At 46.6% G+C, this 16,276-nt stretch overlaps 1 protein-coding gene across 5 annotated transcripts in view; it reads left to right on the top strand.

The window, feature by feature from the left end:
* Positions 1–16,276, top strand: part of CHD6 (chromodomain helicase DNA binding protein 6) — a 192,788-nt gene that overhangs the window by 166,372 nt on the left and 10,140 nt on the right. For 4 of the 5 annotated variants that reach the window (XM_078057209.1, XM_078057211.1, XM_078057210.1 and 1 more), the window contains 8 exons: positions 3,327–3,382; positions 4,094–4,310; positions 5,701–5,909; positions 7,003–8,580; positions 11,598–11,749; positions 12,116–12,322; positions 13,495–13,947; positions 15,799–15,990. In XM_078057209.1, coding sequence (XP_077913335.1) covers positions 3,327–3,382; positions 4,094–4,310; positions 5,701–5,909; positions 7,003–8,580; positions 11,598–11,749; positions 12,116–12,322; positions 13,495–13,947; positions 15,799–15,990 — 3,064 coding nt within the window. Of the gene's footprint in view, positions 1–3,321; positions 3,383–4,093; positions 4,311–5,700; positions 5,910–7,002; positions 8,581–11,597; positions 11,750–12,115; positions 12,323–13,494; positions 13,948–15,798; positions 15,991–16,276 lie in introns of all 5 variants that reach the window. The other variant, XM_036121363.2, reaches the window with a different exon arrangement.

The following is a 16,276-nucleotide window of genomic DNA, read 5'->3' as shown; positions in this document are numbered from 1 at the left end:
CGAAGGGGCCGGCCACAAACAAGGGAGCCTGCACCTTCTGTTTTCAGTAACTAGGAGTCTGTGCATGCCACTACCCCAGTGGAGAAGTGACGTGTTTGGACTTAGTTAATGAACACTGCTCTGGATTCGGCGTCCTGTGTCTTCCACCTGCCGGAGGCAGTACGGCCCAGTGGTTAGAGCTCCTCCTCTGAAGTCAGAACTTCTGGGTTTTTTGTTTTGTTTTGTTTTTTTAATTTATTTATTTTGATGTAGTGTTCCATGATTCATTGTTTGCGTATAACACCCGGTGCTCCATGCAGTACGTGCCCTCCTTAATACCTGTCACCAGGCTAACCCATCCCCCTACCCCCGTCCCCTCTAGAACCCTCAGATCTTCTAGGTTTTAATTCCACCTTCACCACTTAATAACTATGTATGATCTTAGGTGAGATGATCATCCTCCCCATTCCAGTTTCCTCCTGTCAAAACGGAATAATGAATAAATGATGAGTAAGTGGAAACAGCATCGAAAGCACTCAGTGTAGTATCTGGCGGCTCGCTGACCCAGGTCCCAGGAGACCTTTGTGGTTGCTGTTGCTGTCCCCTGCATCCTAAAGCCTGCCTTACAGCACTCCACGCAGGTGAAAGATGGGACCGGGGAGGGGCTACGTGGTAGTTGGGACTGTGCATTAGCATTCCTGTAGTCCCCACCACCATTTATGAGGTGTTTGCTTCAGGCCAGCATTTGGTTAAACACTCGACATAATCGACTCATTTGTGCCCCACAATCACCCTATAAAGTATTATGACCTCCGTTTTGCAAATGAAGAAATGAGCTTGAGAGATGAAACAGCTTGCCCACGGCCAAAGAGCCGCGGACCTGTCAGACTGCAAACCACTGCACGCTCCAGATGGGGAAATCGCACAGTATAACCAGTTTCCTTTGTGTTGTTTGTTGTTGTTGTTGTTGTGTTTTCAGTTTCCTTTGTTTTGCGGTTCTTGTGGTCAGCACTCTCTGGACCCTTCACACTGAAATGACAGATTCACACCTCCTCTAAGATGAATACTTCTTTCATATCGATTCACAGTCTGAGAGAGCAGATGTTGAAATACTAAATGTTAAACTGTGTACTTCAGACGCAGGGCTTTCTGTGTGCTTCCTGTGACCCCAGCCTGCCTCTGCAGCTGCACGTAACACGTGCACTTTGCATCAGTTATTAGCTAAGGTTGTGACATCTTTTCCACTTGGGCTGTTGATGAGCCGAGTCCTCTCCATTCTGTCATTTCCAGAGAGAGGAGGTGCCTCCGAGAGAGGGCAGGATATACAGAAAGGCACTTGCCGTACTCGTGTTGTTACTAACTATGCACCAACAGAAACTTCCCCAGAAGGGAAACCTGCAGGTCATGCATGTCTGCCTCACACGAAGCTGGGAGTCACCGTGTGGATCTGGGGTGTGGGGACGCCCGAGTTAGCCACCCATCAGCGTCATGAGCATGGTAGCTCTGGCACCTGACTCCTACGTTTTGTAGGCTCTAGGATGTTTCTCAGCCTGGAAGTGTCTGTAATTACAAGTTTCCGCATTCAAAGGATCTTTGTGGATGTTGTGAGGATACTCAAAAATATTCTTGCGGGCAGGAAAGGATACAGGGCGTGGTTGGTAGTTTTTTGCTTATTTTGTAACCACCCAAGTAGTGGGGGAGGATGAGGTGGCATATTTAAGTCCCACTCCAAAATGGCACAGTAGATGAGCCTGAGGTTGCCATCTCTTCACTTAGATGGCAAGAAACCGTTTGGGCCAAGGAAGAGAGATTGAACTGGTGTTCTCCAATTCTAAATATGTTTCACTCTCCAAAACAAAGCTTCAACCCAGACTCTCATTTTGCCCTTTTTTGGATGGTTGAAGTGGTTGAAAGTGTAGGCTGTCATCAGACTACGGTGTTTGAAACCCAGCTGTATGACCTTGAGCAAGTTACAGAACCTCTCCAGGGCTTGTTTTCTGCATCTGTAAAATGAGGAGAGTCATAGTTTTACCTCATGAAGCAGTTCTGAGAACTAAAGGAGATTAGCCACGTAAAGGGTTTCACACGGTCCTCTGTGATGTTAGCTATTACCACTATTTTGTCAGAGAGAAAATGTGCCCCTGCTCTCTGCCTTTTCACAGTTTTCTTTTTCAGCCTCTTCCATCGTATTAGGGACCTAAGAGAATGGTTAGAATTTTGACTATTGCCAATCATAGGTGTCACTCCGTTCCTACTGAATCTAGATCCCTGGTCTGCTGGTCTGTGCTGTGTGCACTCTTCCAGGAGGCAGCAAACGTTTCCTGTAAAGGACCAGATAGTGAATCTGTTGCATATTCTTCTCCCTCTCCCATTTCCCCTTTTCTTCTTCCCCTTCCTCTTCTTTTTCTTCTTCCCTTCAAAGGTGTAAAAACTCTTCTTAGCTTGAGGGCCACACAAAAACAGTCTGCAGACCACAGATTGCTGACCTTTATTCTGATCTGACCCTCCCTCACATGGCCAAAGTCTCCAGTCCTGGGGTTATTCTCTTCTGTCATTGAGGTCAAAAGATGCTAATCAAAAAGACAGTAAGTTTTCATGTTAAAAATGGGGTCCAGTTGAAAAATAGCACTCTCTCTTCTCCCACCCCCAAACTCTCCCACACACCATATATAAAGAACTTCCAGAGTTCCCTTCTGAGACCAAGAAAGGGTTTGTAAAGGAATCCATTAGAGCCAGTTTGACAAACGCTCCAACTTGGATAAGCTCTGTGCCTGTGAAATTACTCCAGATTCACTTGGAGCCTCAGTTGTGATTTTAATTTTAAATTCCTGGGGGTTTTGCGCCATCAGGTCTCATGTCTGGAGCAGTCACATTTTAGGACAAGAGCATCTGTTGCTGTGAAGTAAGCTAACCGTAATGAACATGAACATCATACTTATTCCACAGCAAAAAAGAAAAAAAGAAAGAAACCAAAATGCAGGCACAACCTTTGTGAAATGACAGTATTAAATTGCAAGAGATGATGGTAACGCAAATATTTAAATTCACAACTAAAATAGTGCTTGTAAAATGTAATTGCCAGGGAGAGCATGCCAGCTCATCGTTCTTTCAGCTAATTCTCTGCAGACAGAATCATTCGTACAGTCCTAGTTAAAAATGCTTATTTTAAATAAACTGCTTTCTGATTCTTTTAAAACTGCACAAGTAAGCTTTATTGACTGGGGACGATTAGGTCTTTGAGGTGTCCATGGGCAGGAGAGATCTCCTGCTGTATGGGGGCTGTCTGAGCTGGTTTGTCTTGGGCTGCAGCTTTACTGATGGCATGGCTTCCTTTCTCCCTAGGAGAGTTCCCGTGATGGAGGTGATGGCATTTTTGGCGAAAAGAAGGATGACAGCCAGGCAGGTGAGACTGTGTCCTTCTGAAGGCAAAGAAAAGTAAGGTCCCAGTTTGTAGTTATCCTGGAGTTCACATGTAATAAAAATGTGCTTTTTTAAGGAGGCTTTTTTAAAAAGCTCAGTTGACCTTCATCAGACTCTCTTGGAGTCACACATGGAGCTTGAATGGGGCTCTGGCAAGCTTCCGCCACCTGTCGTTGGAATTCAGAAGTGAGATTAGTGATATCTGAGGTCAGGATGGAGTCAGGGAGAGGAAAAGGAATTGTGGTTTCATTGATTTATTATTTATTTAATTCATTTGGTGGGAGAAACGTTAGGGAGGGTTGGTTTGATGTGGTTTGGTTTTTTTTGCTTAGTTTTTTCTGAATTCGAACTTAACAAAGTCTTTGGCAGTTGGAAGACCCAGCTACACAGAAGCCCATAGTTGTATATGGAGAAGGCCACAGACGGCCTGCTCGTTCCCATGCCTTAGAGCAAGGTCCCTGAATCTGTTCTGCCCCCGTGGACAGACATATTTGTATGTGAGAGATGACAGAGCCAACCACAACCGAAAGCTGTTTCTAAAGCAGAATTGCAACCCTTCCAGCTCTGCCTAGCTCCTGAGCCAATTGATCAGGTCCTTGAGTCAGCTGTGTTCTTATTTAAACAAAACAACAAAAATAGCCACCTTTGTTTTGATTCTGTTTGTAAATACTAATATCCTCACTGATGTTTGAAGCCCAGGATGGCTCCGACCCAGACAAATCACCCTGGCCAGTTTCATCTGCTCTCACGGCTCGCCTCAGACGTCTGGTCACTGTGTACCAGCGCTGTAACCGCAAAGAACTCTGCCGACCGGAAATCCTGGGACCAGGTAACCAAGGATACTGGGTCCAGGAAGAGATGTTCAGGAGAACCTCAGAAATGGATCTCATCAACAAGGAAGCTCAAAAGAGGTAAAAGTCAGTGACCCAAAGGGCATATGGAGCTGCCGACGAGTAAAGGTGACAAGGGAATGCTGATAGCTAGAGACCAAGTGCATTTAATGTTCTCATTGTGAAGTTAGGCGGTCTCCAGAATTAATTCAGTCCAGCCTCCAGGGATGGTATTGTCGTGCTGGCTGGGGAGTTGACAAGATCTAGGAAACCCTTTTGTTCACAATTCCCAGACTTCTGTGACTTTCCAACTTGACCCTCTTCCTTAAGTTGGACCCCAATCCCTGGAAATGTGATTTAAAATTAGCATATATCAGACCATGTTCTTCTACCAGTCCTTATCAAGCCTTTGAGAACAGGAAGTACTATAAAATGCCAGCCCAGAAGGAGGGGGATAAATTATCAGGAGCTACTTGCCCATCTGAGAGTTACAGCAAAAACGGCTACAGAAGGCCAGCACAGGCTAGGAATGATGCCACCAGAAAAAATCAACAAAGCTGTAGTTCTTTGAATCTTTCTATCCACCCTTCTGATGTAACATCCAGTGAAGTAAAAGAATACCAAATAGAAAAAATAGCAAATCCACTTCTGTGTACACCTTCTGACTTTATGAAATTTGGTAATTCAGGGAAAATAGCTCTCCCATCTTTCACAACTCCAAAGAGAAGAACTCGAGCCCTTTTTCCCTGCTTCTCACTCCTCCACTGAGCCCTTCACCCTACTCCTGGCCTAACTCCTTTATGAGGCTGTCCTCATATTGAGGCCATAAAGACTATGGGCAGGGTATAATAATCCAACCACCTTCCATCATTATCTTAACCCTACAGGATGTAGAGGCTGGAGAACCTTAGTGTCCTAGATATGGGCTACCTGCCTAAATAAAACCTGGAAGAAAGTAAACGTGAAATAGGGGTCGGGGGAGTTGTGTGGCTGGGGGAGTCACTTCCCTTCTCTGGACCAATCTCCTCATCAGGAAAAGAAAGGGGGTGAATTTCAGGTCCCTCCAGGATTCTGATTCTGGTTGTCATACAGGGGGCAAAATCAGGAAAAATATTTAAGCATACAGAGTATTTTAAGATCCTCATCTCCCATCAGCGGAAACAAACGAGGTAATCTCTAAAATTAATGAATCAGGAGACAGCAGGTCTGCACACATGACTTAGAAATAGATAAATACCGGAAGAAAAAGTTGAGAGACTTGAAAGTGGTGGTAGGATAATAGGCTGTTTTCATTATAAGCCTCTCAGCCCAATTTAACTTAAATAAAAGTAATTAAATAGGCAAACTAGGCCCACCTGCTTTCTTGACTCCATGGACTCTCCTAGTAGGTGCTCAGTAAGTAGTTGTTGGCTTTTTTTTTTTTTCTCTTAAGGGAAAACAGCTCACTCTCCCTTTCTGATTAAATCCCAAGGTGGACTAGGAGAGAGCAAGCCGACTTCTACAGAGCAGTGTCCTCCTTTGGGGTTGTTTATGATCAAGAAAAGAAAACTTTTGACTGGACACAGTTCCGCATCATTTCCCGTTTGGACAAGAAGTCGGATGAGAGCCTGGAGCACTACTTCTATAGTTTTGTGGCCATGTGCCGGAACGTCTGTCGTCTGCCCACATGGAAGGATGGTGGTGAGAAAGCTCTCTGTCCGTATGTCCCCAATGATACAGGGAAGGGGCATGTTTATTTTCAAGGTACAGAATCACTTCAAGTAATCTTGATTATAAGAGTAGAGTCTACCTGAAGAATTCAGGTAAAGACAAGTGGGTTTTTACAAATTCATGAACTGTTCATTGGGTCCACCCTCATAAAATGAAATGTCTCTCCCAAAACGATGCAATGTCAACAAAAATTGAAATTCAGATTAACATCTCACAGAGGAGAGGCTACTGTTAATTACCTTCTCCAACGTATTGTTAAGTCTCAGAGATTTATTCTGTGGTGAACTTTGCTCCCTCCTTAGATTATATCTTAGGAACTTTTAACTATTTTCCCGTGTATTGACTTGTAACTATAGAAAGTAAGTGGCTGTCTTTTAAACATGCCCTGATCCAGTAGAGACCCCTTCTGAGAAATTGCTTCCTGGTTGAGATGCTGCAGCTTCCTCCTCGTCCCTCTCCCGCCTCACACTTTGTAGATAAACTAGATGTGGCTCATCTGCTATATTGTAGAAAAGCTAAAACAAACATGGAGTCCACCCAGTGTGGGTCCTGGGCTGACAGCAGCATGCCCCCGTGTGACATGGTTAGGGTGTTTTCGTTAAAACCCGGGAGCTGGATAGATCGTAAGGAGCTGGGCCTTGCAGTCCCACTGATGAGACCTGGCCTCCAATCCTGGTTCTGCCACCTTGAGCAAGTTGGCATATCTGAGCCTCCTTCTTCACCCTTTAAACAGGGATAATGATGCTGCAGCCTAGCATTGTGAGAGCTCAGTGACACGTGTATGGTACTTCAGGTAGAGGGCACAGTACATGCTTACTGAATGAACGCTTACCTTCTAGAACCGAAGTTTTCGTGCTCCTCTTTCACCCTCACTGGGTCTGGCCTTGTTTCACAGAAACCTTCCATTCTCGTAGCTTTTCGTGGTGTCAGGGGCACACGCACCTCAGACTGTGTGCTGGGGAACCAGGGAGCTAAGCTGTTAGACCAGAGACGCAGGGGCTCAGGTGGGTGGCAGGTGTCCTGGGGCTGCCTTCAGTGATAGGCTCTGTGTTGGCCTTTCCAGGTCCCCCAGATCCCAGCATCTACGTGGAACCCATCACTGAGGAACGGGCCGCAAGAACTCTGTACCGCATCGAACTGCTGCGGAAGGTCCGAGAGCAAGTGCTGAGGTGTCCGCAGCTGCACGAGCGCCTCCAGCTCTGCAGGCCCAGCCTCTACCTCCCGGTCTGGTGGGAGTGTGGGAAGCACGATCGAGACCTGCTCCTCGGCACCGCCAAACACGGGCTGAACCGCACTGACTATTACGTCATGACCGACCCCCAGCTGTCCTTCCTGGACGCCTACAGAAACTATGCCCAACACAAGAGCACGGACACCCAGGCACCAGAAAGTCTCTGTTGCCTTTACCAGACCAACTCCAAACTGTACGAATCTCTCACATACACTCAGATGAGCAGGACTTCAGAGCCCCGTGAAAATGAGCCTGAGAATCTAGTGAAAATAGAAGGTAGAGATGATCATCCGGCTGCACCTGCGGGCAGTTTATCTGACATGACTTGTGAAAACTTTATTTCTAAAGTTCAGGATGTCATTTCCATCCCCCACGATGAACGTCTGCTGCCTGAGTCCTTGGAGGGCATGATGTATAGTAAGAAGGCCCTGAGTCGGGAGCCAGGCTCTTTTCAGGAGAGCCGCACTACCAGGACAGAACCCAGAAGGGATGCTCTGGCCGTCTCGGCCAGCGAGGACGGGAACTGGCAGCCTGGTGGCCGCGAGGCAGAAACACCTGCAGGCCCCTCTTTTATGGACAGCTTAGAAGCAGGAGTAGCTCAGTTGAACATCAAAAATGGAAAACATCTGTTGCTGTCTCTTTCGAGGGAAGGAGAGCTCTGCAGTGACACGGGGCAGAGACCTGAAAGCATTGGGCAGCTAGAAGCCAAATGCTTAGCTTCCCCTTCCTTGGATCAAGGAAATGAAAGTGGGTTTGTAGATATGTGCAATCTTAGTGTCTGTGACTCCAGAAGAAGCCTGTCATCAGATCAGCAATTAATTGATTTATTAGAAAACAAAAGTTTAGAAAGTAAATTGGTTTTGAGTCAGAACCACAGCGATGAGGAGGAGGAAGAGGAGGAGAATGAAGAGGAGAATGTGGGCGTGGCCGCAGGCCTGAGGCAAAGGCCCGAGGTTGTGCATCTAGCCGAGCCCACTGCTGATATCCTGAGGGAAAAGAGCCGAGGCTTCCATGTGGAGGAGGCCAAGAGAGGAAGCCTGGAGGCCATGAGCCAGAGCCCTGGACTGCAGGGGGCATTTCCTCAAGCAGCCTGTCTGTGTCACTGCGAGCACACAGAGGGGTGGACGCGTGGCCTCGAGAACGAGGAGTTTGAAGTGGAGAAACCCAAGGGTTATAACCCAGACATGTACAAAAACACAACCAATAGTATCACAGTGGAGGCTGAGCCCCCTGCCCCTCCGGCAGAGCCCTCTCAGGGGAAGCACGAGCTGTTAAAAGAGCCTTGGAAGGACAGTGCTGAGGGGAAGAAAGGTTTCGCTGTGTATCCAGAAGCCAGCGAGCTCAAGTCCGAAGACATGGATTTTGAGAGTAAAGATGATTATGACAGAGATGGGAACGGCCACGCTCAAGGTACAGGCTGTGGGTCCGTGGTCCTTTGGATGAGCCCGTCCCCACATGGTGGGGAGGGGTCCTCGGCTTGGAGTCACACCTGCCCACCTTCCCTGTGGTTTAAGACCAAAGGTCACAGGCCTTGTCTGAAAGTGAGATAAGAGCTTAACTCTGATCATTCTAGAACATCGAGGATGTTATAAACAACTGTAGCACCTTTGCTGCATTAGCCGTGTGGTTTGGGCAGGGCTTCTGTGCTGCTTTCTCTGTGGTAGATGCGAGATGTGGTGTCGAGGGCAAGGAACGTGTTCTTCCACTAGGCGAAGTCCTTCAAAGCGGTTAAAGTAGAAAAGCCTGGGAATGTCAAGAACCTGCAGTTTTCTATAGGGGGGGAGTTAATTTTTCAGGAACTCCACAAAAATACAAATAAATGTGATCTTTATTAAGGTGAGAAAAGATGGTGCTGTTTATTCTTGTCATTGTCCAAACCTTGTGAGTCAATGTTGGTGCATTTGGTTTAGATTCATTTTAATAACAGGAATAAAAATAACAAAATTACAGGTAACTCCAAAATACAAATACATTTGAGCTTTTTAAAAAGGGAAGTCTTAGATAAGGCTTTAAGTTAGGAGGACTTTTTAAATGTTAAGAGTCTAAATGACTCATATATCCCCTTGAAGGGATATAAATACCTTGATTGGAGATTCTGAGCAACAAGAAATGGTTTTTAACTTTTTTACTGTTGTTTTTACTTCTTCAGACCCAAGAGGGCATTTTAGAGTGAACAAAAATCATTCTATTTATCCTTGTTATTGTCCAAAAAACCCCACAAAAGACAAAGTCCCTGTTTGTGTCTGGCCTAATGCTGGGTGAGGTACTCAGGGATGTAGACGGACACAGCCTTCTCCTTCTGCAACAGTGACTTTTATATCACAGAGGGAAAGAGGGAGGGGAGCTTAGCTAAGCTTCCCTGCATGATCTAGCTTCCCTTTTATTGTAAGCTCCCTCACCTTTGATTTTAGTCATTGTGATTAGTGACTCCCTTGAGACGGGTTCCAAACTCAAGTTAAAATTTACACACTAGCTAGGATAATGACAGAGAGGCTACTGAAAGTAGTTTAATCGACTTGTAGCCCCAGCTGACCCAGGGCGAGCCCATCTCTGACCTTGTCCATCCTCAGCCTAGGCCACAAAGGATCGTTGTGTGTTAGATTAAAAAACCCACGTTGTTTTTTGAGCCTTGTTGTGGGGAAAATCACCAAATAGTCTGTGGAAGTCCAGGCAGTGAAATGAGTGCAGAGTGTAGAAGAATGTGGCTTAGAGGAGGAACATCTGTCCATCAATGTCCTGCGCAGTATCAGCTTGCTGAGCTTCGGTGAGCGGCACACGCACTCATGGGTGGGCCCCTTGTGCCAGCGCTTTTCAGAATGCTTTTGCAGACCTCAGAGGGGGTCCTCCACACACAGGAGACATGGAACAGGTGGGGCAGAGGGGTTGGTCTGTTTCTGCACCTGGAAGTCTGCCGTCAAGGAGCAGTAATTGGTACAGCTGTCAGGGCAGGCCCCCAGGTCTCCTGGCTCTTTGTCCGGGGTTTTCTCTCACACATCATTGCTTTTTCTTAAAACTCAAATCCAGCCTCTCTGCTTGAAACCTTTCAGTGATGCTCCCCATTGGATATAGAGTAAAATTCGAATTTTCTATCATGACCTACAGAATTCAGCATTACCTAAATGATTCTACCCTATACCCTCATCTTTGTACTTTCCCCCTGGAAGTGTCTCTTTAGTTCCTCAGCACGTCCAGAGTAACCATCGTCCTCCTCTTCTTGGTGTTCTCTCCTTCGAGAAGCCCTCCCTTCCACCAGCTCTTAACTCCCTATCATGACAGCTTGTTTCTTTTTATAGCACTTGCCACTGTTTATAGTTGTATTTATTTATTTTTTTTTTTAAGATTTTATTTATTTTTTGACAGAGACAGTGAGAGAGGGAACACAAGCAGGGGGAGTGGGAGAGGGAGAAGCTGGCTTCCCACAGAGCAGGGAGCCCGATGCGGGGCTCCATCCCAAGACCCTGGGATCATGACCTGAACCGAAGGCAGACGCTTAACGACTGAGCCACCCAGGCGCCCCTCTAGTTATATTCATTTATTATTACTGTTTTCTTGACTGTCTTTCCCCCATGAAACCGTTAAGAGTCTGAGGGTCAGGGCCAAATCTGTCTTGTATATCCTTGAATCCACTGACCTAGCAAGGTCCTGTTCATGGTGAGAGGTCCCTGCAGCTCCTAGACTTGGTGCACAGTCACAAGTGAAATCTCCACATTTCAAAGGATCGACATTCCTTGTCATTTCACAAGAAAAGAGGCTCACCACTTTTCCTGCACTGGACGTTTTGCTACCCTGTGTTCATTCCCTGTCATTCCCTCCCTTACCAGTAAGTGGGTCTTTAAAGATCCATTTCACATTGATAATAAACTTTCATCACTGAAACATAAAAGAATGAGTTGCATTTCCATTTTTTTCCATTAATGAAGTAATCTAAATGTTCTAGGTTTCTTTGCATCATTTTTGACATGAAGCAGGTCTATTTTACCTTTGTTGTAAGTTTCAGGACTTTTCATCCATCGTCATTAACATCAGCATCTTGCTGTGTTACGTTTCAAAGACTGCCTTCAAATGTATTAGTATTATAATGTTCAATTTCCTCTTGTCAGCTACACCACATTTACAAGCCTCTCGGTGCTCATTCTGCTCTCAATCTTGGATACACAGGACAATCTCCTCTTTTCTTTTGTTGTTTTTGTTGGTGTGTGGATGCAGAATTATCACATGACTTGCATGGATAGCCCTAGAGAAAGGATCTGCATTTATGGCTTAACTGATAGGGTTCTTCTGGAAATAGCATGCTAATTAATGTTCAATTTCAAATAAGTTAGCACAGAATGGGCTAATTTTTTGAAAAGACAGATCAGGTGTCTTAATCATTCAGATCATTACTGTCTCCCAAGTACCGGATTAATTTTTTAAACCCTTCTTTGCAGATTACCCAGGGAAATATTCTGAAGAGGAGAGCAAAAGCTCGACATCAGGCATTGCAGGAGACCTTGGGGATGACCTGCAGGAGGTTCGGGCTCCCACCATTGCTCAGCTGCTCCAGGAGAAGACCCTCTTTTCCTTCTCCGAGTGGCCAAAGGTACTCCCCAGAGCATGCATTCTCTACCTAAAGCATTCTCAGCTTGTAGAGTATTTCTGAGTATAAGCTCAGAGAAATGTCTAATATCTTGAAAAGGTATTAGTAATGTCACATATGAACATTAAAGAAATACACACTCGACCATAAGATAAAACTGTCTTCGTATTTAAAGCACCATGGCTTTAATTTTAATTTTCATTGTCCAGACCATAGAACTTATTTTAAGACTTGTAAAGTGAGTACATCTGAGTGCTTTTTTTCTAATCAACTCCTTCTGGTTAGAAAACGTGACATTTGGTCTCTAGGGACTTTGAGAATTTGGGTAGCTTGGTGCTTACTCCTCAGAGCGTTTGGTCTTTTTTATAGGATCGCGTGATAATCAACCGCCTGGATAATATCTGCCACGTGGTGTTAAAGGGGAAGTGGCCGTCCGGCCCGCAGTACGAGCCCTCGGGCACCCTGCCCCCACCGGTGTTAAGCAGCAGTACTGGTTCTCGGGGGAGCCTCTCGGAGCCAGAAGCGACCGAACTCGGCTTCAGCAGTGGGGCGGCGTTGGTGGCCCCGATCCAGAAGGTGAGGCCCCGAGCGCCGCGTCGGCTGTGACACGAGCAGTGAACGATGCTTTGCACTTCTCAGTTGAGTCATTTCATTCAGCAAATACTTACTGAATGGATAGGGTTTTTTTCTTTTTTCTCTCTTTCCTTCTTTCTTTCTTTCTCTCTTTCTGCTTTTGGTTTTTCTCTTTTTTTTTTTCCTTTCTTTCTGTAAAGTCACTGGTATTAATTGAAGAACTTAGATTTTATCCTGTAGGCAGCAGGGAGCTACTAAAATTTTGGAGCAGGGAAGTGCATGATGAAAGCAGGGTTTTACAGCTCGGCTGGGGTGGTGGGCAGGTTCTTGGGAGAGGAGGGTCGAGAAAGAAGAGGGCCAGAGGCTGGGAGGCCAAGTGGGGATCTGATGAAGAGATGAGGTCCTAGACCAGGTTAGTGCCAGAGTGGGTACAAACAAAGGGAAAGGGGCAGATGTTGGCAGGCATGACCTGATGACTAATAAACATACTAGGAGAGGGAGGCGTGAATGGATCAACGTGTTCCGTACTTGGAAGACCGTGAGAATGATGGCAGCTGATAGAAATTAGGGAAATCGGGGAATGGGTTTTATAAACTCAGGCTTATAACTCAACTTTAATTTGAGGTACATTGTTAGCACACTGCCTTTTTTAAATTTTTCCAATGGATTCTGATGTACATCTGAGGTTGATTCCCTGGATTACAGTCTTGCAACTCCAGGGGTACTTCCTGGACCAGCAGCGTTAGCAGCACCTGGAAACCTGTTAGGCACACAGAGTCTCAGGCCAACTGAAGTGGGACTGACATTTTAAGAAGCTATCCAGGTGAGGGCACCTGGGTGGCTCAGTCGGTTAAGCGTCTGCCTTCGGCTCAGGTCATGATCCCAGGGTCCTGGGATGGAGCCCCACATCAGGCTCCCTGCTTAGCGGGGAGCCTGCTTCTCCCTCTACCTCTGCCTGCCCATCACTCATGCTCTTCCCCTCTCTCAAATAAATAAAATCTTTTAAAAAAACAAACTATCCAGGTTATTTGGTGCTAAAGTTTGAGAAGGCTTGAGTAGAAAAACGTCTAAGAATTGATTAGGAATCCTGCCAGGCCCGAGGAAGTCAGGGCTGGAGAAGGAGCTGCCGTTCAGCCACAAAAGTGGCATTCAAACCTCCATGTGTGTGTTTGCAGGAGACCTTCCTGGCTCCAGTATTCACAAAGGATGACCAGAAGCACAGACGTCCCTATGAGTTTGAGGTGGAGAGGGATGCAAAGGCCCGGAGCCTGGAACAGTTCTCTGCTACCCACGGGCACCCCCCCATCGTCCTCAATGGCTGGCACGGGGAATCTGCAATAGATCTCTCCTGCACGTCAGAGGGGTCCCCGGGAGCCACGTCTCCTTTCCCAGTGAGCGCCAGCACCCCTAAGATCGGGGCTATTGGTTCACTTCAAGGAGCTCTTGGCATGGACTTGTCTGGGATTCTGCAAGCCGGCCTGATCCATCCAGTGACGGGACAGATTGTCAATGGAAGCCTCAGAAGAGATGACGCTGCCACAAGGAGGCGGAGGGGGAGACGGAAACATGTTGAAGGAGGGATGGACCTCATCTTTTTGAAGGAGCAGACACTTCAGGCAGGAATCTTGGTGGGTATATGAGACCATTAGGTAAAAACCCTGACCTTTCCACTCTGAGTAATAAACCTTTCCTCAGACACACGATTTTTTAATCTGTGGCTCTTTTATCACTATTTCAAATGTCCTACTTAGTTTCTCTTGTTATAAGTTGCCCTCAGTCTTTTCTAGAAACAAGTTGAATCCATTACAGGCCCTTCACCTGCATGCAACCTGAAGATATGAGCCAGGGGTCTTGCCAAATACAAACAGCCCAGACCCTCCAGTGTTTCGGAAGAGCTGCTGGTGATTGAGTAAAGCAAAGCAGCAGGTTGGGTTTGTGGCAGTGGTACTCGGGGTTAGTGGGTTTTCCAGGAGCTGGGGTTCAGGAGAAGGAACAGGGGTCAGGATCCTGAATGTTGATCCTGGCTCTACGACTTGACCTTCTGGGCTACGTGGGGCATGCCTCCGTGCCTCACTGTGCGCCCCTGTGAAGGCGGCCTGTAGCATCTCCCCCAGAGGGCTTCACCAGCATCACGCCAAGACGCCCGCAACCCAGAGGAGGTCATTGTAAACAACAGACAGCGTTAGAAGCTGTATGCCTGGCCGAGAGAGATCCCCTCAGACTTTGCTTCATGTGGCAAAGACAGCTGACTTCCCTTTGTGTTTTGTTTTTTCTCATTTACTGAATTTCAAGCTCCAAAACAGGAGTCACATTTCATGTTTTCTTATTTTAAAAGGAATAATAATAACCAGTATTCATTGAGTGCTTGACACGTGCCAGGCACTGTGTTCAGGTTTTAGAGTGAGTGTCCTATTTGATCTTCACAACTCTGTGAAGGCGCTGTTACTACTCCAATTGTATAGATGAGGAAACTGAGGCTAATAAGCATTGAATAATTTGCCCAAGATTATCCAGTAAAGTGGCAGGTCAGGGAACCAAACCAAAGACTTTGTTCGCTGGCACCTAAGAGCTTTATTTTTAAGCTCTGTTGTTTGGTGTATTTTAAAAGTTTTGTCTTCCTCTTAGACTTCCTATATAATTTGGGAGGCTGAAGTGACAGGTTCTTTCCCTTCCCAATCCTGCAAGCTTTTAAGACAGTTGTCTCATTTTTTAGAAGTGCAAAGCCATAGTTTCTCTGTAGTGATCATAGAGTATTTCTAAAAATGTATTATGCAAACATTTATTTAGCACCACATTGTACTTTGTAGACCCTGTCATAGGCATTGGGAATACAGAGATGAGTAAGACAGGCATTCCACCTATAGAGGGAGAGACAGGTAAGTATATTGCAGTGTGGCATTTCCTGGTGTTGGAAAATCTGTGAATGGGGCGGGGGCGGGGCGGGGCGGGGGGGGCGGTGTGCAGGGAGTGGAGTGGCCTGGAACTGTCCGTGACGGTGACAAAGGAGGTAACACAACCTGAGCAGACAAGATGGAATTAAAGGTCACCAAGTAGACAAGAAGGGGAGAGGAGCATCAGGTAGAGGGAACGCCAGCACATGCAGGAGCCCATGTGTGGGTCAGTAGTGTGAAGGATTCTTTATTTTTTAAAGATTTTATTTATTTATTTGGCAGAAACAAAGCAAGAGAGGGAACACAAGCAGGGGGAGTGGGAGAGGGAGAAGCAGGGTCCTGTAGAGCAGGGAGCCGGATGCAGGGCTTGATCCTAGGACCCTGGGATCACGACCTGAGCCGAAGGCAGACACCCAACGACTGAGCCACCCAGGCGCCCCTAGTGTGAAGGATTCTTACTCAAGTACCCCAGCATAGTAATACTCAGGTGGAAACGGATGGGAAGGTACAGAGAATATGTTTTCCTTTCAGAAACTGGTTTTCATTCTGTCATGCTTAACTGCACATACTTGTTTCTCTTTCGTCCAGGAAGTCCATGAAGACCCAGGGCAGGCCCCCCCGAACACCTCACACCCTGAAGGGCCAGTGGCTGCCACTTCGGCCCCCGAGCCAGCCCCAGCAGCCGGCAGCCAGGCGGAGAAAGCCATTCCCAGCAAGAGTCTGCTTGACTGGCTGAGGCAGCAGGCCGACTACTCCTTAGAGGTTCCCGGTTTTGGAGCAGTGAGTATTGTCGTGCTAGCTGACACTGCCATTTCCTTCCTGCTGCTGTGTTTGCTAAGGAGCATGCTCGGGGAGGCCAGGAAATCTGACAGAGATCTGCATCAACGGAGAACATCATTTTCAAGTTTGGGTTTTTGTCTTTTAGTTTAAATTGTGATGAAGTTTTCTGGTAACAGAAATCACAGCCCATGTCAGAATACGGTGCCAAGTTGTGTAAAATCTTATGAGGGCAGGACTTTCCTAAGCTCAGCCCCCCTTTTCCCCCCAGAATTACCACACAAGATCC

This window comes from Halichoerus grypus, chromosome 10, assembly GCF_964656455.1.
Source record: "Halichoerus grypus chromosome 10, mHalGry1.hap1.1, whole genome shotgun sequence".
Lineage (NCBI taxonomy): Eukaryota > Metazoa > Chordata > Mammalia > Carnivora > Phocidae > Halichoerus > Halichoerus grypus.
This window is presented reverse-complemented; position numbering and strand designations above follow the sequence as displayed.